Source organism: Phycodurus eques, chromosome 2, assembly GCF_024500275.1.
Source record: "Phycodurus eques isolate BA_2022a chromosome 2, UOR_Pequ_1.1, whole genome shotgun sequence".
Lineage (NCBI taxonomy): Eukaryota > Metazoa > Chordata > Actinopteri > Syngnathiformes > Syngnathidae > Phycodurus > Phycodurus eques.
This window is the reverse complement of record NC_084526.1, coordinates 6,393,181-6,420,088: the sequence shown is the minus strand read 5'-3', so window position 1 is coordinate 6,420,088 and position 26,908 is coordinate 6,393,181. Positions and strand designations below refer to the sequence as shown.

General features: G+C 44.4%; 1 protein-coding gene across 1 annotated transcript; it reads left to right on the top strand.

Moving 5' to 3' along the window:
* The first annotated feature begins 1,855 nt into the window (after positions 1 to 1,855).
* Positions 1,856 to 25,746, top strand: LOC133415051 (lactase-like protein). Its single transcript, XM_061700860.1, has 13 exons — positions 1,856 to 1,982; positions 3,210 to 3,370; positions 4,328 to 4,415; positions 6,668 to 6,777; positions 6,875 to 7,003; positions 7,081 to 7,176; positions 8,836 to 8,890; positions 9,219 to 9,380; positions 13,028 to 13,302; positions 15,780 to 15,906; positions 15,993 to 16,192; positions 16,278 to 16,341; positions 25,631 to 25,746. Exons 1-13 carry the CDS (start codon positions 1,856 to 1,858, stop codon positions 25,744 to 25,746), a joined length of 1,710 nt encoding a protein of 569 aa, XP_061556844.1.
* The last annotated feature ends 1,162 nt before the right edge of the window (positions 25,747 to 26,908 follow it).

Here is a 26,908-nt window from a genome sequence, read left to right as displayed (position 1 = left end):
ATGGCACCCACCTGTTCCCAATTAGCCTGTTCACCTGTGGGATGTTCCAAACAGGTGTTTGATGAGCATTCCTCAACTTTCTCAGTCTTTTTTGCCACCTGTTGCAGCCGTAAAATTCTAAGTTAATGATTATTTGCTAAAAACAATAATCTTTATCAGTTTGGACATCAAATATCTTAGTGTATTGTATTGTAGTGTATTCAATTAAATACAGGTTGCACATGATTTGCAAATCATTGTACTCTGTTTTTATTTATGTTTAACACAACGTCCCAACTTCATTGGAATTGGGGTTGTAGTTCATATGTGTATATGTAATACTACAGTATGATGAGGTGATGAAACATTTGTTGTTGTGATCACGTGGGCTCTGCATACCGTCCTGGCGCTGCTGGATAGAAATGCTGGAGCGTAAAGTTGAATGCACTGCTTGTGTGAGAATGGTCAAAGAGGAGATTTTTCGATCCAGTTTGATCCGATCCTTGTTTTTCTGCTGACATCGGACCGATTTCCGATCTCAAAGATCGGATCAGGACATGGACACCCCTATATGAAATATAGGCCGAAACCTTACAGTTCAGTTCTAAAACTACAACTGCAATGATAAATGTTGTGAATTAATACCTCCATGGAAGTGTTAATAAAACTGGGCATTGATGTGTTTGTAAGGACAGAAATTATACATTAGCTTTTTAAAAAAATTGTTTTTTTTTTAGGTAAAGCAGGTACAGGTGTAGTATTTTAGTTGGTTTGCCATTTTATTGTATAGCTATTCAAATGACGCACCGCATGTAACGTTCAGTCAATGTTGAAGCAGAACAAAAATAAAGGCTCAAGTGTTTTTAAGTACTTTACATTCTGGCTTACTGGAGCTGTCTAGCACATTCTCCATATTATGTCACAAGACTGTTGGAATTCTTTTTGGGAAAAGAAAGAACTGTAGCAGGCAGATTTATTTAACAAAAATGACTTTTACCAAGCAGAAGTATGCCTTCTGTTGATTTCTACTTTTCTTCCACAGTTAGAATCGACACAGAACGTTAAGAGACGATAAGACCCGATCAGTTTTGTAGTTAAATTAAGAATCAAGTCTTGCATTAACTTTGCTTACGTGGCATAATCTACTTGCTCCAAAAGATCTGTTGGCCACAGCAGATTTTCACACTTCAATGATTTTAAATGGAGACGCGTGTGTGTGTGTGTGTGTGTGTGTGTGTGTGTGTGTGCTGTATGTAAGCTGATGAAAGCAGTAAATGTCCTGGACGCTTCACTGTGTTTTGTGACTGGTGACAGTGTTGCCCATTCAACCAGCCCAGAAAATCGGAGACGTTTCCTTTGCTTTGGAACACTTACCTGCACAATCCAATGCGGGAAAAGCAGCAGGTCAGACAGGTATATGTGCTTGTGAATACAGGCAGACCAGCCTGGGGTACTCGTTGAGCAAAGGGGATGGTGTACTCGGGAGAGATACAGCACAAGCCGATATCAGCTGGACTCACAGGAAACTTTACCTACTTCTAATTTGTAACTATATTTTTGGCATTTTCAAGCTACATCCAATAGATATGTCTCTTGTCCTGGCAGTGCTGGACAAACTGTCATATTTTCTGTCTCTCATAGGGTTTTGTGTCAGCGTGTCTTACAGTTGGCTCAAATGAATCTAGACTCCAATCCAGGAATCTTTGCTCGATAAAACATTATTCCTGAGGTTTAGGGTTTGAGTAAAATGATTTTATTCAACACCTGGATATCTGACACTTGTGAGTTTAACGTCTCTGTCCTCATTTGAGCCTTTTTAGGGTCAAGTGCAATGTTTTAATGTGATCGTTCTCTACACTAGGTATGATTAATCACAATGCTGCGGTGGTGCCTACTGCGATTGTACCACATATTTACACTGGTGCTGTGCATTTCAGCGAGGGAGGACTTTGACTGGACAAAGAGTGAAAGAACATCTTTCTTTTATGGGACCTTCCCAACAGGTAAGAGTGCAAAGTGTTCCAAAAATTACCTCCATTGACCAAAAATCCAAAAAGTCAAGGAGTTGGGAATGTCATTCTTGGGAACAATATTTGACACAATAACATCACCATAGTTGTTCGGGGCATTTTCAAAGTTGAAAACTTTCTTTGGGAAATAAAGTGGACATTTGCAAAATGGCATGTTGGACTATAACAGGCAACTTAAATGGTTCAGTAAGCTTGGTTAAAACATTTTATGCATCTCTATGAAAATGTGTTTATTATATCTATTTATTCTATTGTTAGGTGGCATTTTAAATATTCTCAAATCAACAAATGTAAAAAGGTCATTTTAAATCTTAAATTCCTGTCATGTGACAACACAAAGTTAGATAGAACACAGGTGTTAAACTTGTTGCCCTGGGGCCAGATGTGGCCCAACACATCATTTTATGTGGCCTGCGAAAGCAAATCTTTGTCTACGTTTGTCTATGTGATGTTTGTTGCTAAAATCTGTTCCAAAATCGCAAATAGTCTTCACTTTTAATGATGTTGAGAGATTGCAAGCATTTACTGTTACCATCCATGTTTCTTCACCGCTTATCCTCACTAGGGTCGCGGGTTGTTACCAAATCACTTTTTAAAATAAATTGAACAATAGTTAAACATTTAATAGTTTCCTTGACTTCGTATTTCTTTTTTTTGCGTGTGTGTATAATATGATGAGGCGATTTTACATTTATAGTGTTTAACAGTCATAACGGCCCTCAAAGGGAAACTATAACTACACTGTGGCCGACGACAAAAATGAATTTGACACCTCTGATCTAGAATACCATGAATCATCAACTGTGAAATAACACGTCAATGATTTAAAGGGACTGAATATGAAATCATTATTAATTTGGATTAAAACTGAACAATATACTCCTACTGGCCTCACTCAACCTTATGTACATAATCTAATGAGCTTTGCTACAAGAGCTGTACCACAAATTCCCCCTTCACTAAAGTAATACTGTTCATCATTGATTGACACTGTCAAAGAGTTATTAATGTAACGTGTTTAATATTGTGGCTGAAGAAGTAGCTAAATATGGCAAACAAAGTATTAAGAACACTTTTGTTGCAACACCACTGCAAACCACAATTACAATAAAATAAAACATCAGAATACCTCAATAATCATTATTTCTGATGAAAAATTACCCAAAAGAGTAACACTATGGACACTAATTTTCTCTGCAGGTTTCACCTGGGGGGCTGGCAGTTCTGCTTATCAGACAGAAGGGGCTTGGAATGTCGATGGAAAAGGGATGAGCATCTGGGATGCATTTTCCCATAAAAAGGGAAAAATATTCCAAAACGAAACTGGAGATTCATCATGTGACGGTTTCTACAAATTTAAGGTGAGAAAACCTAAAAAGGGACATATTTTGTTCCCCAGTGCTTTTGTGCCTTCATTGCACTGATTATACAGTAAATGTGGCTATTGCATCAATGCACTTTCATACAAAGAACAATAAAGCCCCAAATCTAAACGCTAATAAATTCTTGTATGAAGAAATGCATCCAAAGACACCACTCCTGTAAACAGATTTTAAACGTCTCATATTGTGATGGTGGTGGATGACTGGTTAGAGCGTCAGCCTCACAGTTATGAGGTACAGGGTTCAATCCCCGGCCCTGCCTGTGTGGAGTTTGCATGTTCTCCCCTGTGCCTGCGTGGGTTTTCTCTGGCCACTCCGCTTTCCTCCCACATCCCAAAAACATGCATGGTAGGTTAATTGAAGACTCTAAATTGCCCCGTAGGTGTGAATGTGAGTGTGAATAGTTGTTTGTTTGTATGTGCCCTGCGATTGGCTGGCAACCGGTTCAGGGTGTACCCCGCCTCCTGCCCAATGACAGCTGGGATAGGCTCCAGCACGCCCGCGACCCTAGTGAGGAGAAGCGGCTCCGAAAATGGATGGATGGATAATGTGACACATTAAAAACAAGGTCAGGAGCTTTGGGGCCCTAAACCATTTAATACCTCGATACAGGAGAGTATATTACTTCTCATCTAGATTTGTGTAATGATGTGTTTTTATCGTTTTAGAGATCAGCATTTGGCACCTTTTTTACACTGAGGGGGGGGGGGAAATAGTATATCATTGGGGTAGCTATATGGCGTTTCACTCAGGTCTCAAGTGTAGTGACACGTGACTTTTTCAGTCTTACCTATACTTACCTTGGCATCTATGGGGGTACATGAGGAAATGTATTTTAAGAGAGATAGATTGATTCTTAATGTATTCCTACTTCTGAAGAGGATGGAACAAGGCAATGACTTGACATTAGAATATTGTGTGATGTTTGTTTTTAAGGAGGACATTAACTTAATGAAGGAGATGAAGTTGAATCATTATCGTTTCTCCATCTCCTGGCCAAGAATTTTACCAACCGGGCTCAAAGGTAATGCACATTGTAATTTGGCTAGAAGGATTTGCAAAATATACATAAAAGTGTTGCTATAGTTGTTCAACCCCTCCTTGAGCCGTCGCCTTATCATGGTGGAGCGGTTTGTGTGTCCCAATGATCCTAGGAGCTAAGTTGTCTGGGGCTTTATGCCCCTGACAGGGTCACCCATGGCAAAGAGTTCCTCGGTGAGGGACCAGACAAAGCATGGCTCCAAAGACCCCTATGATGTTTGAAAATACAGGAAAACGTTTTCCCTTGCCCGGACGCGGGTCACCAGCCCCCCCCCCCCCCCCCCCCCCCGGCTTTGTGCTTGTGTCATCGGACTTGCGGACGCATGTCTTGGACACGCAGGTGAAGAGAGGGGTGGAGCTGTCAACTGATTACCACCTGGTGTTGAGTTGGGGGAAGATGCCAATCTGATCTGGCAGGCCCAACCGTATTGTGAGGGTCTGCTGGGAACGTCTGGCAGAACCCTCTGTCAGAAGTAGTTTCAACTCCCACCTCCAGCATAACTTCACCTACGTCCCAGGGAAGGCGGGTGACATTGAGTCCGAGTGTACCATGTTCAGCGCCTCCATTGCTGAGGTGGCCGACCGGCTGTGGCCGTAAGGTGTACGGTGCCTGTCGTAACAACAATCCCCGAACCCATTCGTGGACACCAGCGGTGCCGTCAAGCTGAAGAAGGAGTCCTATTGGGCCTTTTTGGCCTGTGGGACTCCTGAGGCAGCTGGTGGGTACCAGCTGGCCAAGCGGAATGCAGCTTTGGTGGTCGCTGAGGCAAAAACCCGGGCGTGGGAGGAGTTCGGTGAGTCCATGGAGAAGGACTTCCGGACGGCTTCGAGGAAATTTTGGTCCACCATCTGGCGTCCAAGGAGGGGGAAGCAGTGCACCCTCAACACTGTGTGTAGTGGGGATGGGGCACTGCTGACCTCGACTCGGGACCTTGTGAGTCGGTGGGGAGAATACGAATACATTCTCAATTCCACCGACACACCTTCCCATGAGGAAGCAGAGTCTGGGGTCTCTGGGACAGGATCTCCTATCTCTGGGGTTGAGATCACTGAGGTGGTTAAAAAGCTCCTCTGTGGTCAGGCCCTGGGGGTGGATGAGATTAGCCCAGAGTTCCAAAAGGCTCTGGATGTTGTAGGGCTGTCCTGGTTAACCTGCCTCTGCAACATCGCATGGACATCAGGGATAGTGCCTCTGGATTGGCAGACCGGGATGGCGGTCCCCCTTTTTTAGAAGGGGGACCAGAGGGTGTGTTACAACTACAGGGGAATCACACTCCTCAGCCTCCCTGGTAAGGTCTATTCAGGGGTGCTGGAGAAGAGGGCCGTCGGGCAGTCGAATCTCAGATTCAGGAGGAGCAGTGTGGTTTTCGCCCTGGCTGTGGAACAGTGGACCAGCTCTACACCCTTGGCAGGGTCCTCAAGGGTGCATGGGAGCTTGCCCAACCAGTCTACATGTGTTTTGTGGACTTGGATAAGGCATTTGACCGTGTCCCTCGGGGAGTCCTGTGGGGGGTGCTTTGGGAGTATGGGGTACCAAACCCACTGGTATGGTCTGTTCGGTCCCTGTACGACTGCAGTCAGAGTGTGGTCCGCATATCCGGCAGTAACTCTACTCGTTTCCGGTGAGGGTTGGACTCCGCCAAGGCTGCCCTTTGTCATCGATTCTGTTCATAACTTTTATGGACAGAATTTCTAGGCGCAGCCGAGGCGTAGAGGGGGTCCTGGTTTGGTGGCCTCAGTATTGTATCTCTGCTTTTTGCAGATGATGTGGTTCTGTTGGCTTCATCAAGCCATGATCTCCAACTCTCACTGGAGCGGTTCGAAGTCGATTGTGTCGCGGCTGGGATGAAAATCAGCACCTCTAAATCTGACACCATGGTCCTCAGTCTGAAAAGGGTGGAGTGCCCTCTCCAACTCGGGGATGAGATCCTTCCCCAAGTGGATGGTTGGCTGGATAGTTGTTCAAATTATAAAAAGATTAGATTCACAAAACAAAACAAAATATGTGTTTGTATCAAGCAATTTCACAAATTAGTATTTTGTTTTTCCAACACAAATATTTTAGCTGTGGGTGAATCAACACAATATTGTTGTATTGTTGTGTTAAACAGCTAAACAAACAAACAAAATGCTATCATGTGGAAGAGTTTGACATAAAATTGTATTGTAATTTTTTTTTCAGGGTAGAATATATGTAATGAATTTAATTTATGTGATTCTATAAATCTCTTTTAGGTGAATACATCAATGAAAAAGGAATAAAATATTACAATGGCCTGATTAACATGTTGCTGGAAAATAAGATCACTCCCATTGTTACTTTGTATCACTGGGATTTACCACAGGTGAAAGACAAATTAATGAAGTCTATTTTTGAATTTTGGATTAACTGATGACAACCTACAAAACTGATATGGTTTTATCATCTGACCACCCACCCAGGTCTTGCAGGAGAAATATGGCGGCTGGCAGAACATCAGCATGGTCAACTACTTCAATGACTTTGCCAATTTATGCTTCGAAAGGTTCGGCAGCCGAGTGAAGTATTGGATCACATTCAACAATCCCTGGGTATGTAAAGCCAAAGATGACGGTGTTCCTTCGCTGTCACGAAAATGGAATTGTTGTAGAAGCACTTGTGTTTCCAGTCGATTGCTGTGGAGGGATATGAAACGGGGGAACATGCACCAGGTTTGAAGATGAAAGGAACGGGAGCTTATAGAGCTGCACATCATATCATCAAGGTAACGGCCTAAAGCGTGTCTTTGCAGACTCTGCTTTCCCTAAAATGTTCTCAAAAGTTGGACCCAAAGCAAATGGACTTGCTGGTCCCCACTTGCATTCTATTTGATGGTTAACATGACCTAGATGGCTGACAATCTACACATGCCTAAATTCGATCCATATACTGTAATCCAAGCCCCTTTCATGACAACTACTTCAACAAATAAGTTGGTATGTACTAAGTCCTGAGTTCGGCAGTTTAAAGTATACCTGCCGTTTCACCTGTGACAAACTTATTTTGGTTTAGATTATTTCTCTCACAGAATTTAATTGAGTCTCAATAGAGGCACTGACAAAAGAAAAAGGGGGGAAAAAATTGGCGTGCCATATTTTTGTCTGACCACAATGTGGCCAACAGCAGTTTCTGCAATCACCAGCTTGCACTCTGACAAGGAGGAGGAGGCAGTAGATGGCAATAAATGGCTTTCTTTGGGAAGCCATGCACAAGCACAAAAGGCAGTGATATTGTTCCTGCTACTGTAAAAGCCAGTTCCTCCTCTTGAAACACAAAATGTCATTTAAATTAACCCGAAGCCATGTCAACGATAATTTGAAATCACCACAAGCTCCAAATATTGAAGTAGGGGAGACCGGGACGAGATGTCACACTTTTTACTCTTATATATTTCTTCGAATCAATACATCATCCATATATAAATAAAATGTGTACCGGTTGAAAGATCAAATGTCTCAGGTATATATTTTGTATTCATGTCATTTTCAGATTTTGTTTCAGTGCAGTTATAAGCAATCTAATAGAGAGTGTGAACATGTGACAGGTTGCCCCACCATCGGGTAAGATGTCTCAGTATATGGGCTAAGACGTCACACTGGATTTTGCAACTAATAAAACAAGGACAAAATTATTGTTGTTGACCTTTTTTTTACTTGAAAGTGAACCTCGACGTCAGGCACAGAAAATGTTTATCATTAAGCTTGAAAAAGACGTCAAGTCAGGCAGTCTCAAATGCTTGTTTTACCTTTGTTAAACAGAAAACGAAATATTAAAATGAAAGAACAAAAAAGAAAGCTTCGCTTCAGGATGAAAATACATGTGACAAGTAACCCCAAGGCGGCACGGTGGCAGACTGGTTAGAGCGTCAGCCTCTCAGTTCTGAGGACCCGGGTTCAATCCCCGGTCCCGCCTGTGTGGAGTTTGCATGTTCTCCCCGTGCATGCGTGGGTTTTCTCCAGGCACTCTGCTTTCCTCCCACATCCCAAAAACATGCATTAATTGGAGACTCTAAATTGCCCGTAGGTGTGAATGTGAGCGCGAATGGTTGTTTGTTTATTTGTGCCCTGTGATTGGCTGGCAACCAGTTCGGGGTGTACCCCGCCTCCTGCCCGATGACAGCTGGGATTGGCTCCAGCACGCCCGCGACCCTATTGAGGAGAAGCGGCTAAATGTTGCAGTCTCCACTGCAACATTTTAGAAATCATTTAATTTTTTGACCCAAGCTCGACATGCATCCAATGTACTGTATGTCATAAAAATAAGTATTATGGTGTATGGAAAGTTTAACACCCCTTGTAATTTTGTGCACAGTGTTGTACGTGACTTTGTTGATTAACTGTTGGAGACGCTGATCCGAACATCCTTTCTATTTGTTTTACCATAGGCACATGCAAAGGTTTGGCACACATACGACACAGGATGGAGGAGCAAACAGAAAGGTATAAACTATAAAGTAAAGGAAAACATATTATTAACAATGGTCAAATCAGGTCATTGTAGGGGGGGAACCGCCTACATACAGTATGTATGTAGGCCAAATTTGGTGAAATTCATATTTTTTCACAAATCAATACTATGATCAGTCCTCACATGGGTTTGTTAGTTTTACAAATTCTTGACCAATTTTAAGTGTTGGAAATGGTTTGCTCTCTTTGACGATGCAATGTTAAATGCCAATGTTTTTTGGTTCCCTGAAAAGTGATGGTTTTGGGGTTACAAGGATTCTACCCGATGGCATGATGAAACAAAAAAAATATGTGTGTTCAGGTCTAGTTGGCATCTCGCTGACAGCTCACTGGGGTGAACCAGTGGACACCAGCAACCAGAGGGACATTGAAGCAGCAGAGCGATACATCCAGTTCTACTTGGGATGGTTTGCCACACCAATCTTCAATGGAGACTACCCTCAGGTTATGAAAGATTACATTGGTACGTCTTGGTCACGTATTACAGCCCATTTACTGCAATTTTACATCAGTAATTATCCTTTATACAGTTAGGTTAAGTATTTGGACAATGGCAGAGTTTGCCTTGATACACGAGCACAATAGATTTGGAATAAAATGATCTACATGTGATTGAAGTGTAAACATTCAGCTTTTGTGCGGTTAATAACAAGACGACGGGGGGGGAGACCCAGTCATGTCTCTTTACTCTCCACATACAAACTGAGTGTTTTCACATCAAACAGCCTCCTGCCGCTCCTTGAAGATATACGCCCCTGGCGAATGTCTCACTCTTGTGGGTCACCAGAGCATTTATGATTCAGGATAACAGCTGTATATGTATATGTACAACCCCAATTCCAATGAAGTTGGGACGTTGTGTTAAACATCAATAAAAACAGAATACAATGATTTGCCAATCATGTTCAACCTATATTTAATTGAATACACGACAAAGACAAGATATTTTCAAACTGATAAACTTTATTTTTTTTTCGCAAGTAATCATTAACTTAGAATTTTATGGCTGCAACACGTTCCAAAACAGCTGGAACAGGTGGCAAAAAAGACTGAGAAAGTTGAGGAATGCTCTTCAAACACCTGTTTGGAAGATCCCACAGGTGAACAAAGCTAATTGGGAACAGGTGGGTTAAACAGTTTAAGGACAATTTTCCTCAACATACAATTGCAAGGAATTTAGGGATTTCATCATCTACGGTCCATATCATCATCAATATGTTCAAAGAATCTGGAGAAATCATTGCATGGAAGCTGCAAGGCCGAAAACCAACATTGGATGCCCATGACCTTCGATCCCTCAGGCGGCACTGCATCAAAAACCGACATCAATGTGTAAAGGATGTCACCTCATGGGCTCAGGAACACTTCAGAAAACCATCCATCCATCCATCCATCCATCCATTTTCTGAGCCGCTTCTCCTCACAAGGGTCGCGGGAGTGCTGGAGCCTATCCCACCTATCATCGGGCAGGAGGCAGGGTACACCCCGAACTGGTTGCCAGCCAATCATGCAAACTCCACACAGGCGGGGCCGGGGATTGAACCCCGGTCCACAGAACTGTGAGGCAGATGCCTTAACTAGTCGTCCACCATGCCGCACTTCAGAAAACCAATGTCAGTAAATACAGTTCGGCGCTACATCCGTAACTTGAAACTACGATGCAAAGCAAAAGCCATTTATCAACAACACCCAGAAACGCCGCCGGCTTCTCTGGGCCCGAGCTCATCTAAGATGGACTGACGCAAAGTGGAAAAGTGTTCTGTGGTCCGACGAGTCCACATTTCAAAAATTGTGGACGTCGTGTCCTCCGGGCCAAAGACAAAAAGAACCATCCGGACTGTTATGGACGGAAAGTTCAAAAGCCAGCATCTGTGATGGTATGGGTCTGTGTTAGTGCCAATGGCATGGGTAGCTTACACATATGTGAAGGCACCATTAATGCTGAAAGGTACATACAGGTTTTGGAGAAACATATGCTGCCATCCAAGCAACGTCTTTTTCATGGATGCTCCTGCTTATTTCAGCACGACAATGCCAAACAACATTCTGCATGCGTTACAACAGCGTGGCTTCGTAGGTAAAAGAGTGCGGGTACTAGACTGGCCTGCCTGCAGTCCAGACGTGTCACCATGTGACGTATTATCCATCCATCCATCTTCTGAGCCGCTTCTCCTCACTAGGGTCGCGGGCGTGCTGGAGCCTATCCCAGCTATCATTGGGCAGGAGGCGGGGTACACCCTGAACTGGTTGCCAGCCAATCACAGGGCACATACAAACACATTCGCACTCCATTCACACCTACGGGCAATTTTGAGTTGTCAATTAACCTACCATGCATGTTTTTGGGATGTGGGAGGAAACCGGAGTGCCCGGAGAAAACCCACGCAGGCACGGGGAAAACATGCAAACTCCACACAGGCGGCACCGGGGATTGAACCCCGCTCCTCAGAACTGTGAGGCAGACGCTCTAACCAGTTGTCCACCGTGCCGCCTGTGGCACATTATGAAGCGTAAAATACGACAACGGAGACCCCGGACTGTTGAACAGCTGAAGCTGTACATCAAGCAAGAATGGGAAAGAATTCCACCTACAAAGCTTCAACAATTAGTGTCCTCAGTTCCCAAACGTTTATTAAATGCTGTTAAAAGAAAAGGTGATGTAACACAGTGGCTTTTTTGGAACGTGTTGTAGCCATAAAATTCTAAGTTAATGATTATTTGCTAAAAACATTAAAGTTCATCAGTTTGAACATTAAATATCTAGTCTTTGTAGTGTATTCAATTAAATATAGGTTGAACATGATTTGCAAATCATTGTATTCTCTTTTTATTTATGTTTAACACAACATCCCAACTTCATTGGAATTGGGGTTGTAGAGTAAATCATTTCAGGGGCTCAAAAATTTAGTAGGAAATCATTGTAAATAACACCATCATTTGAAATCCTAGGATCAAATCATTTGGATTTAATGACTGCCTGAAGTCTGAAGAGTTTCCTCCATGGAGTTGTTTTGCCGGGTCTTTACTGCATTACCTTCTGTTGCTGCTTTGTTGTGAGTTTTGCTGCCAGAGAGTAGAGCTCTATACCCGTCACAATTCATTGAGTTACTTCTGTCAGTAAGCGTTATACGTACATGCCCATGATATTACACTGTATTTGACATGTTATTATTAGGATCATAAGCTGTTCCTTTCCTTTGTCATACTTTCCCCCGCCCCTTCCCATCATTGTGTTACAAGTTGACCTTGGTTTCTTCTGGGCAAACAAACTGATTTTAGAACATTGGGGCTATTTTTGTTGCTATTTTAATGTTTTCTTGAATAGCCATTTTCTATAGCCCTTGTCCTCACTAGGTTTGCAGGTGTGCTCATCAAGAAATTGCAGAGCACATATAAACAACCATTAACAATCACATTAATTCAATCCTATGGGTAGTAAGATGGTCTGCGCCAAGATTTAACTCTCTTGACCCTGAGATGGACGTGCTAATAATGACACCTTTTTTATCTGCAAAGTCAAATCTGTCTTTCGAATGCATGAATATTACAAGGGGTTTGTAACATGTAAAATACTATCGGTTCACTTGTCAGACTATTGCAACTCAAGATTTTTGAAGGCAGATGGAATATTCTTCAGTGGTCAAGTCAGCAATGTCAATCTTTCAGAGTAATAACGACCTGGCATCGGGATTGAACTCAGAATTTGATCATGATTCTAGGAAGTCATTGATTGCACAGAATTGTCATTGACATATTAAAAATGAAGGTTTTTTTCAAATTATGTCGAACGTCCAAATACTTCTGAGCCCCAGAAAATGTAATCTACATAAATTGGTTGTAATTCCTCAATGGTAAATATATTTTTGTGAAACCTCTTAAATTAAAGCTAAGAGTCTAAACTTCACCCACAAGTTGATTGAAAAAAATAAATAAAAAAAATAAAAATAATAATAAAATCCACTCCACAGTGGATTTTATTTATTTTTTATTAATTTATTTTTTTTTATTGGTGGTGGCTTTCGAAGTAAAAAAAACAAAACAAAACAAAAACTCTACTACTTAAAATACGTAAATACTTTTGGACCTCACTGTTTATCTTCTCACCATTAGGCAGGAAGAGTGGCCAGCAGGGCCTCGGAGCTTCGCGGCTTCCCGTATTCTCGGCGCAGGAAAAGAGTTACATCAAGGGCACGTGTGACTTCCTGGGCCTCGGCCACTTCACGACTCGCTATGTCACACAAAAAAATTATCCATCAAGCATTGGAGACAGCTACCTCGCAGATCGTGACCTGGCAGAGCTGGTTGACCCAAAGTGGCCTGACCCTGGCTCTGAATGGCTCTATTCTGTGCCCTGGGGCTTCAGACGCTTGTTGAACTTTGTCAAGGTACACAAAATGTACAAAAACTTGCATTGTAAAACGTTTCTTAACGCTTCATGAAATTTGAAATAACAACAAGTTGAACATTTCCTCCGATTACACTGAACAAAAAAGTCAGCTGCCCTATTGTAAGACATTCATTCATTCATCTTCCGTACCACTTATCCTCACTCGGGTCGCGGCCGTGCTGGAGCCGATCGCATCCCCCTTTTGACCCACGACATAGGCATATACTGTAACAAAGTGAGAGGGCTGAAGGCGAGTCAACCTCACGAATTGGTGTGTTTCTTAACATTCTCAACTGTACAGTGACACAATTTAATGGCAAACGTGTAGAGGGAGGATTAGTGTGCGCGCCTTGGAGAGGAGTCTTTACGGTGGCCTGGAAGTGCAAAACAATATAAGAAACTGTGAAACACTTTTACATTTCAGAAAACAAATTAATAAAAGTCAAAACACTTTTCAGAAAACACATTAACAAAAGCAGAAACACTTTTACAAAAGACAAAACAAATTACAATTGAGACATCCCCGGAAAGGGAATATCCAAGATTATTAGGAATCCCACGCATTTTCCTGGAAGGACACGCCCTGCTCCAATATTACTGGCTCCAGGACACCTGCTGCTGCACTATGATTGGCTACTGTATCCCGGCAGAACACATTCTACTGCTTCCAGAAGACAAAAGAAGTAATGTGACTAATTTAGTGTGGCCGTGTTAATATAAATAACCCTCAAGCCTGTTGAACACTGTGCAACGTGGTCGAACCCGACTGGACCGGACCATCGCATAAAAATAAGAGTTGCAGACGCTCCCCCGCACATTGAGCTATTGTTCACATGAACGCCCTGAACAGCGAGCCTGCATCGGCGTTTGATGCTGTATATGCAATATAATGTACTTGATCACATTTCTTAAGTGATAAAAAGATAAAGAGTTAAGGAAAAAGCAGGCTGTTAAAAAGAGAGGATGTTGGCGAGAATTAAAGGGAAAGTGTGGATATTTGAAAGGAAGCTCCATTTATTTAAACATACATTCTGGTCACAAATGTTGATTTTTCATGCACAGGCACATTATACATTACGAATGTAGATTATTATTGATGTAAAACAACATTTGGTGCTTTACGTACTATTTATATGGCTTGAGCCAAGGCAAGCGAAGGCATGGCTCGCAAACCCGGAAATGTATTTTCACTGTAGGGGAAAGCTTCTGTGGCATTTTGATTGAATGTAAGCAGGGACGTGAAGACAACGTGCAACAGATATTATAATTTTTAATCGCATCAAAACCAGTGGCCGACCTATCGGCTGCTCAAGGAAGCAGTTGCCAAACCACGCACACTGCACCGTAGTTCAGTTGGGTTCGGCGGCGGTGCTCGGTGTGCGCCAACCTTAACCAACACAATCCTAACCTTAACTCATCCTAAACTGCCTTAACCCCAACCTTAGTCCTAAACCTAACCATAATAATAACCACGTGTGGGGAGTAGCTGGACCTAAGAGCAGGCAGAGGCAGATGGAAAATGATGAACAGTTTATTGAGGAAAGGTGATGGAATTCGTCCTGGATGTCTTGGCAGATGGCGGCGTGGACAGGTGGAAGGCAATGGAAAGAACAGGCGGCCAGCTTGGTGGCAGGAATGATGTGGGTCAGGAACACAGGGCAGCACTGAGAACGAGGAGACACAAGAGTTAAAAAGGGAACGAGGAGTTAAGTAGCTTACTTGAGTAAGGTGGGCCGTGGTACCACTAGGAGAGGCTGCAATACTTTGCCGAGGATTTCTGGGGACAGGCAGGCTTATATACACCAGTGGTGATGAGGCTGATTGAAGACAGGTGCTGAAAACAGAGAGGGGAGGGGGGAAAGAGAGAACACAAAGCGCCCTCCCGGCTCCAATAATGGAACTGCAGGGCAGTATATGACACTTTGGTTTTTTAAAATTATATTTGGGATGGACATCTCATTACATCTACGTAGCCTACCCTCCCCGCGATGCAGGAGTCAATCATGTTGAAGCTGGGCGGGTCTTGCCCAGAAAGGAGTGGGATTCCTAAGAATGTCTGTGAAATGGGACGTTGCCTTTCCAGGTTGTCTCAATTCTAATTTGTTTCGTATTGTAAAAGTGTTTCTGCTTTTGTTAATGTTTTATGAAATGTAAAAGTGTTTATTTTTGTTCATTTGTTTTCTAAAATGTAAAAGTGTTTCACAATTTGTTATATTGTTTTGCACTTCCAGGCCACCTTAAGTCTTCACATTAATGTGAAACACAGCTTACTTTGGGGTACAGATTCAGTTCTTCTTTTATTACTGATACCGATTTATAGTTGCTTTGGGAATGGAGTATTGTACTAGTACCGCTTTCCGACACCACATTTCCTCTGGTCATCCTCACACCTCTTTGTCCATCAGTGTTACCCTTATGTGACATAATCATAATGACATAATCATTTCTCAAATATTTGGAACTCTCTGCCATTAGAGTCAGTATGGAAACCCAATGATCTACGTGACAGAGAACGGTGTATCAGAGAAGACGCTGTGCACTGACCTCTGTGATGACTGGAGGATGCAGTACTTCAAAGATTACATCAATGAGATGCTTAAAGGTGAGGTCACTGTACTGTATGTAGATAGCGGGAATTATAGCTACACAAAATTACTATCAACTTTTGTCTATTGATTTGTGTTACAGCTATAAAGGACGGGGTGAATGTGAAGGGCTACACTGCCTGGTCTCTCCTGGATAACTTTGAGTGGGATGAAGGCTACTCTGAGAGATTTGGGCTCTACTATGTCGACTTCAGGAACAAAAATAAACCACGCTATCCAAAGGCTTCAGTCCAGTACTATAAACGCATCATCCGCTCTAATGGCTTTCCCAATCAGAGAGAGGTAACTTGCAATAACACATAACACCTTTAAGATAATTTCTGCTTGAGCAAATGCTGTATTTATTGAGATTCTGGTGTTCCTATAGGTGGAGAGTTGGAAGAGGAAATCAATAGAGACGTGTTCTTCCAGTAACCAGCTCCTGGCAGCAGGTAAGCACAATACAGCACTATTACAGCAGGGACTGATAAGCCAAATGGAACCAAGCACAAGGTTATTACTTTGGTATCTAATGGGGATTTTCTTTGCTTTGCCCCTCCAGCTAGAAGAAAATCCCAGGGAGGTCAGGAACATTCAGGAATGCAAAAGACTTGGCCAGTTCATGATGAAGTTTAGGTACAAGTGTTGAAATCTCAGATCTACACTATTTTCCCAGCAGTTATTGGATTTGCTCATCACGCCATACAAAATTGCATCTTATATTGGTATACTAACATGCAACTCATTGATGGAGATCTTAATGGTATTAAACAAGCATTTGATAAATAAGTATACCTTTTCTTGTCAAAGGTGTCATGATTAGTAATCGTACGGTTTTGGACTGGACCCAAACGCAGACGGAGGCAGAGGAAGTAGTTAAGATTGGTTTATTGAGGAATAGTTCAGGGTCTGGGTTTTCCAAGGTGTGAGCGCAAGGAGCGGCCAGGAAGTGGGAACGTGAGCAGGTGGAAGGGCTTGACGGCGTGGCTGGAGCAGGCAGTGGAGCGGGAGATACTGGCGGGACAGGGCATCCACCTTGGTGTTCTGGGCCCCTGGGCGGTAGGAAAAGGTAAAGGTGAACCAGCCAAAAAACAATGCCCACCTGGCTTGATGGGAGCTCAGCCTCTTAGCAGAGCGGATGTATTCCAAATTCTTGTGGTCGGTCCATACGATGAATGGGTGTTCGCCACCTTCCAGGAAATTCCGCCAACGCCATCTTCACCGCCAAGAGCTCCCGGTCTCTGATCCCATAATTTCTCTCCGCCTGAGACAACTTGCGAGCAAAGACGGCGCAAGGGGGGACCTTACCATCAGTCTGGGATCGCTGAGACAGCACCGCACCAACCCCCGCCTCTGATGGTTCGACCGTCAACTATGAACTGCGTCTGTGGATCCGGATGAACGAGGATAGGAGCTGAGGAAACAAGTTTCTTTAGCTCACAGAAGGCCATGTCGGCCTTCTCAGAACATTGGAAGGACGTTAGGGTTGATGTGAGCGCAGTGAGGGGTGCTGCCACCCAACTGTAGTTCCGAATGAACCGCCGGTAGAAGTCGGCGAAGCCAAGCAATCGCTGCAGCTCCTTTCTTGTGGATGGCGTTGGCCACTCAGATACCTTGGCTGGATCCATTTGAAGCTGCCCCTCAGCAACGACGTAACACAAAAAGGTGGTCTTTGGAACATGGAACTCACTTTTCTGCTTTAACAAAGAACTTGTTCTCAAGGAGTCTTTGAAGTACTTGTCGAACATGACGTTTGTGATCTGCGACGGAACGGGAGAAGACCAGGATGTAATCCAGGTACACAAAAACAAATTTTCTGATCATGTCCCACAGGACGTCATTAAGTAGTGCCTGGAAGACAGCAAGGGCATTGGTCAGGCCGAAAGGCATTACGAGGTACTCGTAGTGCCCTCTATGGGTGTTAAATGCTATCTTCCACTCGTCTCCCTCTCGAATGTGGACAAGGTGGTAGACTTGGCGCAGATCCAACTTGGTGAAAACTGTTGCCCCGTGAATGGGGAAAAGGCAGACACAATCAGGGGCAAGGGGTACTTATTCTTAATGGTGATGTTATTAAGGGCACGATAGTCCACACATGGACGGAGGGTCTTGTCTTTTTTGTCCACAAAAATGAAGCCTGACCCCAGCGGTGAAGAAGAAAAATCACCTTTTATTGTCATGAACATGCATGCATGCACACAAAATGTTGTATCTGCATTTTACCCATCACAGTGAACACATACACATGTTAGTAGAACACACTGAAGCAGGGGGTAGCTGAAACCCCCGGGGAGCATTTTGGGGTATCAGTGTCTTCCTCAAGGACACCACAGCCGTGAGTCTGGGGGATGTTGGCGGATGGTCCAGTCGGGGTCTTGAACCTAGGTCCCCCACGGTGGCATGCGATGATCTTAACCATTGTAGGTCTCCATGGCCCGCTCTGGACGAGAGCTGTTAAAAAGACGGCTGCTAGGTAGCAGTGCACCGGGCTGTAGCGCAATTGTAAGGCCTGTGTGGGGGTAGAGAGGTGCCATGGTGTTTGCTGAATACTGGAGCTAGGTCATGGTAAATTGCTCCATGCTGTGATCTTGGTCACGGTCCAGTCGATGCTGGAGTTATGGAGCCTCAGCCAATGCAACCCAAGCATGATTGGAACTTGAAGACAAGGGAAAACATGAAAACTTAAAGTCTCAAGATGGTTACCTGATAGCTTGAGGGAATCGGGAGCAGTCTCTGGCTGGATATGGGTGATCAGCCGCCAATCAAGGGCAGTGGCATTCTTGGGAGTGGTCAGAGCCAGTAGGTGAATTTTCATCTGTTTAACTAGGCGGTGGTCAATGAGATTCTCATCAGCTCCAGAGTCTACTAGGGCTAAAACGGGCAGAGACAGGTCATTCCAGCAGATGGTAGCAGAGATCTGAAAATGAACAGAAGAGGAGAAACTTGCATTCTGACTCACCAACTCCTCCTTTATTGGCGAGTCTGCCAGTTTGATGAACGTGTGGGACAGTTTGTGATGTAGTGGCCTGTATCTCCACAATACAAGCACAGATTAGAGGTTCTCGTGTGTGTTTTCTCCAAATCTGAGAGTTTTGTTCGCCCAAGTTGCATGGGTTCACCGATCTCGGGAAGCGGTGCTGGTGACGAAGTCTGCAGCTCAAAGGAGGATTTGAGAGTGGAGTGCTGTGGAGAAGGAAGCGGGGTAGGCAGAGTCTGTGACCTTGAGTTGCGTTACCTCCGCGCTCATGGAGACGACAATACAGTCTGATAGAAAGATCAATCAGCTGATCTAGGGAGCTTGGCTCATCCCTGGAGGCCAACTCGTCTTTAAGAGACTCATTTGAAACCCCCCGAAAAACTTCCTGTAGCCCCTCATCATTAAAGTTACTCTCGGCAGTGAGAGTCTGAAAAGTGATCGCAAATTCAGCCACACTGCGAGAGCCCTGTCGGAGTGACATCAGTCGTTTAGCGGCCTCCCTCCTGCGCACCGGGTGGTCAAAATCTTCTTCATCTCCATGGAAAAAGAAGAGTATGACTGACCGTTTTTCCCATTCCTCCGTGGCCCACGACAGGGCTGTACCCCGGAGACAGCCGATGAGGTAGGCAATTTTAGCGTTGTCGGTGGAGTACGAATGCGGTTGCTGTTCAAACATAAGTGAACACTGGACCAAAAAGGCGCAACAAGACCCTAGATTGGCGTCGTAAGGGGCTGGTGCGGCTATGTATGGTTCATGCATTACGTGGGTGAGGGGGGCAGTAGGAGCGGTGGATGCTACAGCAGGCGGCTGTGCGCAAGGTTGGAGTGAGGCAAATTGATTTTGGAGGGATGTGAGAGCTTGTGAGAAGTGACGTACCTTTTGAATCAGCAGGGTGAGGGCTTGGTCGTGTTACATGCATGTTCTGTCCGGTAACTGTTTGGCGAAGGGGATCCGTCTCCGCTGGGTCCATGACAGGCCAGACTATGTTGTCAGGATTCAGGTTGCAAGTTGGACCCAGATTCAGAGAGGACAGGGAGGTGAGTTTGTGGATAACGTTTTATTGCAGCTTGGAAGCGAACAAAGGAACGCCAAGAACTAAATCTGGGATTGGCAGGGTTCCAACGAGGACCGGTCTGGCAGGGTAGGAGTCCGGTGGGCTGCAAGAGGTGATCACTGGTTTGCAGGGACCAGGGGCAGAGGGCAGACTGGGGACAAAGAGCAAGAATTAGATAGAGGTAACTCACTAGGTCTTCAGGAAGCAAAAAGATAGGCAAGGTGGCTAGGCTACGAACTCGACGTAGAGCGTTGATAGTCTGGCGACGAGTTGGAGTCCCACAGTTTCTTAAGAGCAATCAGGTCTAATTAGGATGACAAGGTGCAGCTGCTGGACTCCAACACGTCAACTCTGCAAAGCACTCATGACGCACACACACACAGGCTGGACTCAGGGTGCTGAAACAGCAGCCCTAACAGTGTCAGTGAATACATCTGACTTTCAAAGGAGTAAAACGTAGGCCGTTGTACCGCATAGTAGCAAGAATACTCTGGCGTCAGGTCCCTGGGTCAGGCAGGCTTAAATACAGGCAGTGAAGATTGCTGATAGAAGACATGTGCGCGGCCAAGATGGTGCTGATTGCTAGGGAGCAAGAGAGAGAGAAAGAGGAGAGAGAGAGAGAGAGAGAGAGTGAGAGAGAAAGAGAGAGAGAGAGACCCGCAGCGCTACCTAAGCTCAAAAAAGGGGACTGCAGGACACAGACTGCCAGTACCCCCCCCCCCCCCCCCACCGCCCTCAACGGACGGCTTACCAGGTTGGGCAGCATAAAAGTCCCTAATAAGTCCCTAATCCAAAATGAGTTTGCGAGAGATCCAGGAATGCTCCTCCGGACCATACCCCTCGCAGTCCACCAGGAATTAAAAGCCCCTACCCCGGGGCTGCACATCCAGGATGCGCAACACCGTAAAGGCAGGATGATCGTCGATGACACGGGGAGGGTGGAGGGGGGTTTGGTCGGACGGCTAAGGGTACTGTTGGAGGCAGGCTTGAGCAGGGAAACATGAAATGTCGGCTCGAGTTTGAGACAGAGGGGAAGTTTCAAATGAATAGAGGAGGCATTGATGATTTTGGTGATAGGAAAGTGACCGATGAAGCACGGAGTAAGCTGACGGGATTCCGTTTGGAGAGGGAGGTCACGGGAGGAGAGCCAAACCATCTGACCCACCTTGTACTCAGGCATGGGAGAGCGATGAAGATCCGCCAGCAGCTTATTCTTCTCGGCAGACCAAGTCAGAGCCGGCCTGACGTCCTTCCATACTGACTGGACCAGTCGCAGGTGACCCCTCACCGCGGGAACCGCCACCGTATGCTCCTGTTCCTTAAACAACGGAGGTTGGAAACAGGCCATGAAAAGAGACATACCTGTGACGGAGCTGGTGAGGGAGCTGTGGGCATATTCAATCCACGGGAGAAAGGTGCTGCAGGAGGCGGGAGTGCGTGCAGCAATGTAGCCAAGACCCGACTACAGATTCTGATTTTTCCGCTCCGCATGGCCGTTGGATTGTGGATAGCAACCAGAAGATAGACTGGCTGCTGCCCCTACAACCTTACAGAACTCCTTCCACACCTGGGAGGAGAACTGAGGACCTCGGTCCGAGACGATGTCAATGGGGATATCGTGGATCTTAAATACATGAAAGACTAGGAGATTAGCGGTTTCAAAATCAGAGGGTAATTTAGGGAGGGGTATGTAATGGACACACTTGGAGAAACGATCGATAATGGTAAGAATAATGGCGTTACCTTCAGAGGGGGGTAAACCGGTGACGAAGTCCAAGGCAATGTGAGACCAAGGGTGGCTCAGGATAGGTAAGGGGCGCAGCAGACCAGCTGGGGGTTGATGCAAAGCTTTTCCTCGGGCACAGACAGAGCAACCTAAAATGAACTCTCGGGTGTCTTTCGCCAGGCCTGGCCACCAGATGTGTTGTTGGATGAAGTGGGTGGTACGGGTGATTCCGGGATGACAGGTGAGCTTGGAGTTGTGGGCCCACTGAAGGATGTCAGAGCGTGCAGAATTGGGCACGAACAGCCATTCTGGAGGTCCGGTCTTGGGATCCGGTTGGGTCCTTTGAGCCTCTTTGACCACTTGTTCCATCCTCCAAGTGGCTGCCCCAACAACGCAAAAGGAAGAAAGGATGGGTTCCGGTTCTCCTGGGCTGGAGGGGAGTGAATAAATACAGGAGAGGGCGTCAGGCTTGCTGCTGCAGGAACCAGAGCGGAAGGAGAGGCTGAAATTGAAGTGGCTGAGGAATAAGGCCCAACGAGCTTAGGCAGTTTGGCGGAACGGAGGTAAGCAAGGTTTTTTTGGTCTGTCCAAATGATAAAAGGAGATATGGTCCCCTCCAGCCAATGCCTCCATAGCTCCAAGGCCAAGATGATGGCCAGCAGCTCACGATTTCCTATTCGTGTTCTAAAGGGGAGAAGCGATGGGAAAAGAAGGCACAGGGATGTAATTTCTGGGAGTCGGGGTCCCGCTGGGAGAGAATGGTCCCAGCTCCAGTGTCAGAGGCATCAACCTCCGCAACGAACTGGAGGGAGGGGTTGGCGTGCCTCAGGATGGGAGCACTACTGTATAGCTCCTTCAGTTATTTGAAGGGTTTGCACATTGCCGGGGTCCCCTGAAAAGGACAGCTGGTGGAGGTGAGACTGGTGAGAGGGACTGTCACTTTACTGTAATCTTGGATGAATCTTCAGTAGAAGTTTGCGAAACCTAGGAAATGTTGCATTTCCTTACGGGTGGAGGGAATGGGCCAGTTGATGACTGCTTGGATTTTTGCTGGGTCTGTTTGTAGTTGTCCTTTAGCAGTGATGTAACCCAGAATGTGTACGGAGGAGAGGTGGAAGTTGCACTTTTGTGGTTTTACAAAGAGGCGGTTCTCAAGGAGCCTTTGGAGGACTTTGCGGACATGTTGGCGATGTTCTTCCAGAGAGCGAGAGAAGATGAGGATATTGTCTACATAGACAAAGATGAACCGGTTGAGGTTTACTGGAGGGCGGAAACGGCCGAAAGAAGAAAAAAGAGTGACAGAAGGGACTCCACCCGGTGATGGACTGTTGAGTCCAATCGATGACAGGGTTATGTTTCTGGAGCTAGGGGATTCCAAGGACTAACGGAGTCTCCAGGGAGGGAATGACTAACAGCTGGAGGGTTTCACGGTGATTACCGGAAATGAGCACGGTGAACGGTGCAGTTTGGTGGGTGACAGGGGAGATGAGACGCCTGTCCAAGGCGGTAACCTCCTTAGGGAACGAGAGGGGCTTGAGGGGAAGCTGAAGCTGACATGCCAAGCCCTCATGAATAAAATTGTCATCAGCGCCGGAGTGCGTTTGAGATGACAGGAGAGATACTTGTTGTGCAAGGGTGTGTATTGAGCCCATGATTTCGCGGAGAGCTTTATCCTGTCTGCCAATATGGACGCCGTGGTGGACGAGCGCTACCCTCAGTGCTTCCGGGCTTGGTTGGTTCATGTTGTGGCCAGAGTATTCTGTCATGATTAGTAATTGTACGGTTTTGTACTGGACCCAAACGCAGACAGAGGCAGAGGTTTATTGAGGAACAGTTCAGGGTCTGGGTTTCCAAGGCGTGACGGTGGTCTGTGAGAGCAAGGAGCGGCCAGGAAGTGGAAGCGTGAGGAGGTGGAAGGGCTTGACGGCGTGGCTAGAGTGGGCAGCGGAACGGGAGATACGGGAGGACACTGGAAGAAGAGAAACAGCAGGGAGTGAGTACAAGCACGGGTGTCAGCGAATAAATCTTAAATCTTTCAAAGGAGTAAAACGTAGGCCGTTGTACCGTGTAGTGGCGAGAATACTCTGGCGTCAGGTACCTGGGTCAGGCAGGCTTAAATACAGGCAGTGAAAATTACTGATAGAAGACAGGTGCGTGGCCAAGGTGGTGCTGATTGCTAGTGAGCAAAAAAGAGAGAGAAAGAGAGAGAGAGCGGCACAGAGCGCCACCCAAGCACCAAAAAGGGGACTGCAGAACACAGACCCTGACAGAAGGACTACTTTGGCTTGAAAAACAAATGCAGGATTTTCATGTCAAGTTCACATATCACCAATAATAGTACATATAGTACAAAATATTACACTTTATTATACAACATATAACACAATGAAAACTAACTATATTTGAATATTACTTCGAACATATAACCCAATACAGTACCAGTCAAATGTTTTGAAATGCAATAACTTCTCATTCAATCACATGAGCAATTGTGCCAAAACTTAGACTGGCAAGTCAATTGATCAAAAATACACACTCACCATACTTGAGGTACACCTGCACCCGTTATGGAATACAGCTGTATCAAGACAAGATCATGTTCAGGTTTGATTGACTCTGTGACAGAGGTATCGATTAACAAAATATTTATTACTACGGTTGTAATTTGCTTTGTTACCACATCATAGAGAGGTTTTGTTAATATTTTGGCCACCTGATTTAACTACACAAGGTCAAAATATTTGGAAACTAGTGTGATTCAGTATTATTTTCCGCAACTTACAACCACAATGATAAATGTTTTGTTCAATGAACCCCTCCTTGACAGTGTCAATCTAAAATGGCCATTATTGTCTTTGAAAAATACAAAAAAATTAATACAACTCTAGTATTGTATGCCGTGTTCACACCAGATGCAAAAGTTCGTTTCGCTTTGCGTCCCTCGCACGAGTTTGATCGCGGGAGTATTTATACACACTGAATGTGCATTCACTTCATTTGCACCATATTTAATGCTTCTCCCACCTCGGTCCTCTTCAGCGGGTCGTCGGTGCCCACGCATCCAAGTATGATATGTTGTGAGCGGCCATGGCTGGTCATCCTGGCTGGTTCCTTTTTTCTTTCTTTTCTCTCTTCCTTAAAATACTCCCCTTTCCATCCCTGCTAGCCCACGACTCTCATGGCTGGCAAAAAATGCAGTCAATCGTCACCAAAATATATGTGGGCATCACTACTTGTGCCCAATTCAAACTATGAAAACATCAGAACAATCGCCCGAATGGACCAGCGTTTTCCTCTCCACAGGCACCAGTTGGTTCCCTATTTCTTTCTCTCTTCCTTAAATTTCCCCACTTTCCAGGCCCGCTGGCCTGCGATTCTAGCGGTAGCTGACAAAGCGCGTTGAACTGCCACGGTGACAGGAGGCGGCACGTCCCGTCCTCCAGGCTGGCCCATTGCTCACCATTCTTGACGATTATTGGCTGTCACGACACGATTTGTCTCCAACCAATCTCCCAACTGAATTTTTGCCACACTCGTCTCGCATCAAACGCATCATATGCATGGATTTGCATCTATTCACGTGAACTGCATTGACTTTATATGTAATCGCGTCGCTTGAATGGTCCAATTCGAGTCCGTTCCAGATTATGCAGGTATAACTAATGAAGTTTTCAATGAGTAGATGATAATTATTAATTACATGTATTTTGAATATTGTTAATGGTATGTAAGTACCATCAAGGTAACATTTTACTTTTAATCTATATTTAAATTGTTCACTTTGTATGTGCAGGTAATATAGTTCAGTGAAATTAAATGATCAACAGTTTAATTAAATACAAATCCATGTTATAAGCGGTACAGAAAATGGATGGATGTTTGTCCCTACTGTCCATCAGAACTCTTTTTATTAAGCTGATGATTAAGATGATTAGATTGACAAAAATGTGCTGATGTTTCAGTCTCTCTCCTTTGTATTCCAGATCCACTGATAGGCCACATGGAGATGGTGACAGAGATCGTGGTTCCTACTGTGTGTACACTGTGCATCCTGCTCAGTGCAGTCTTCCTCATGTTCCTGCTCCAAAGACACTTCTGATACACTGAGACATCCCCCTTTCACCGAATCAGACCTCAGTGGCCATGTAGAAATTGATCAGGTCAATGTGAGAATGACTCAGAATCAACAAAACTACACAGTCAACAGAATTTGTTAATATGGTATGGTATTCTCTTTTGAATAAACTAACTGGAATATCAAAAACAGCAACTACCTGTCTGCAAGAATGGATTGAAGTTTGATATTTGACTTCGATTCACCCCCTAAAAACTTGTATTGCTTAGCTTTTGGTATACTTTTTTTTAGGCTACTCGAAATGCAAAGACAGATTTGTCAATAAATTTCAAAACATAAAAGAAAAAAACATGCTGGTGTGTTGTTCCCTGAGAATCGTTAGACTTTACATTGTATCAATAAAATATTACAATATTTTGGTTATACAGTTACACAAATTAACCAAACCAAACATTTACTGCTGGTTTAATGGATATTACAGTTAAACAGAGATTGTCTGCTACTTTACTTCATTTTACAGTTCAATATGGCGTAAAGCTTTGTTTGTTTTTAAAAAAGTACGAAAACAAGCAATTGACTGCTTTTAAATGATCACACTATGGTTCTCAATTAGGACTGAACCAGCTCTCTTTTTATTAGCTAGGAACTGAAACAACTGCTGTTGTAACTTATAAAATCAACACTAAATACCTGTACCGCTGCACTGAAATAAAATAGAAGCACAGCACTTTTGTTATTGGACCTATTTTTCAAAAGCTAAATTCAAAGAACAAAGACTTTTTCTACATACAAAAAATGCCTATTCTTCTTAAATATTGTTCACACATCTGTCTAAATGTATGTTAGTAAGCACTTTTCCTTTGGCGAGCTAACCTATCCACCTTACAAGTGTGGCATGTCAACATAAACACAAACCCCCTTCAATACACTAAAACTGCACATTTTAGAGTAGCCGTACCTGTCTAATCAGCATCTTGATTTCGTTTGGGTCCTTCCGCCCATCACGTTTAACATGTAAACATAATACTACTACTACTACTACTACTACTACTACTACTACTACTACTACTACTACTAATAATAATAATAATAATAATAAGAAGACATTTTAAAAAAATCATGCCACGAAGTCAGCTAATTCTATTTTTAAAATAATGGTAAAATACAATGTAGTCATTGTTCAGTC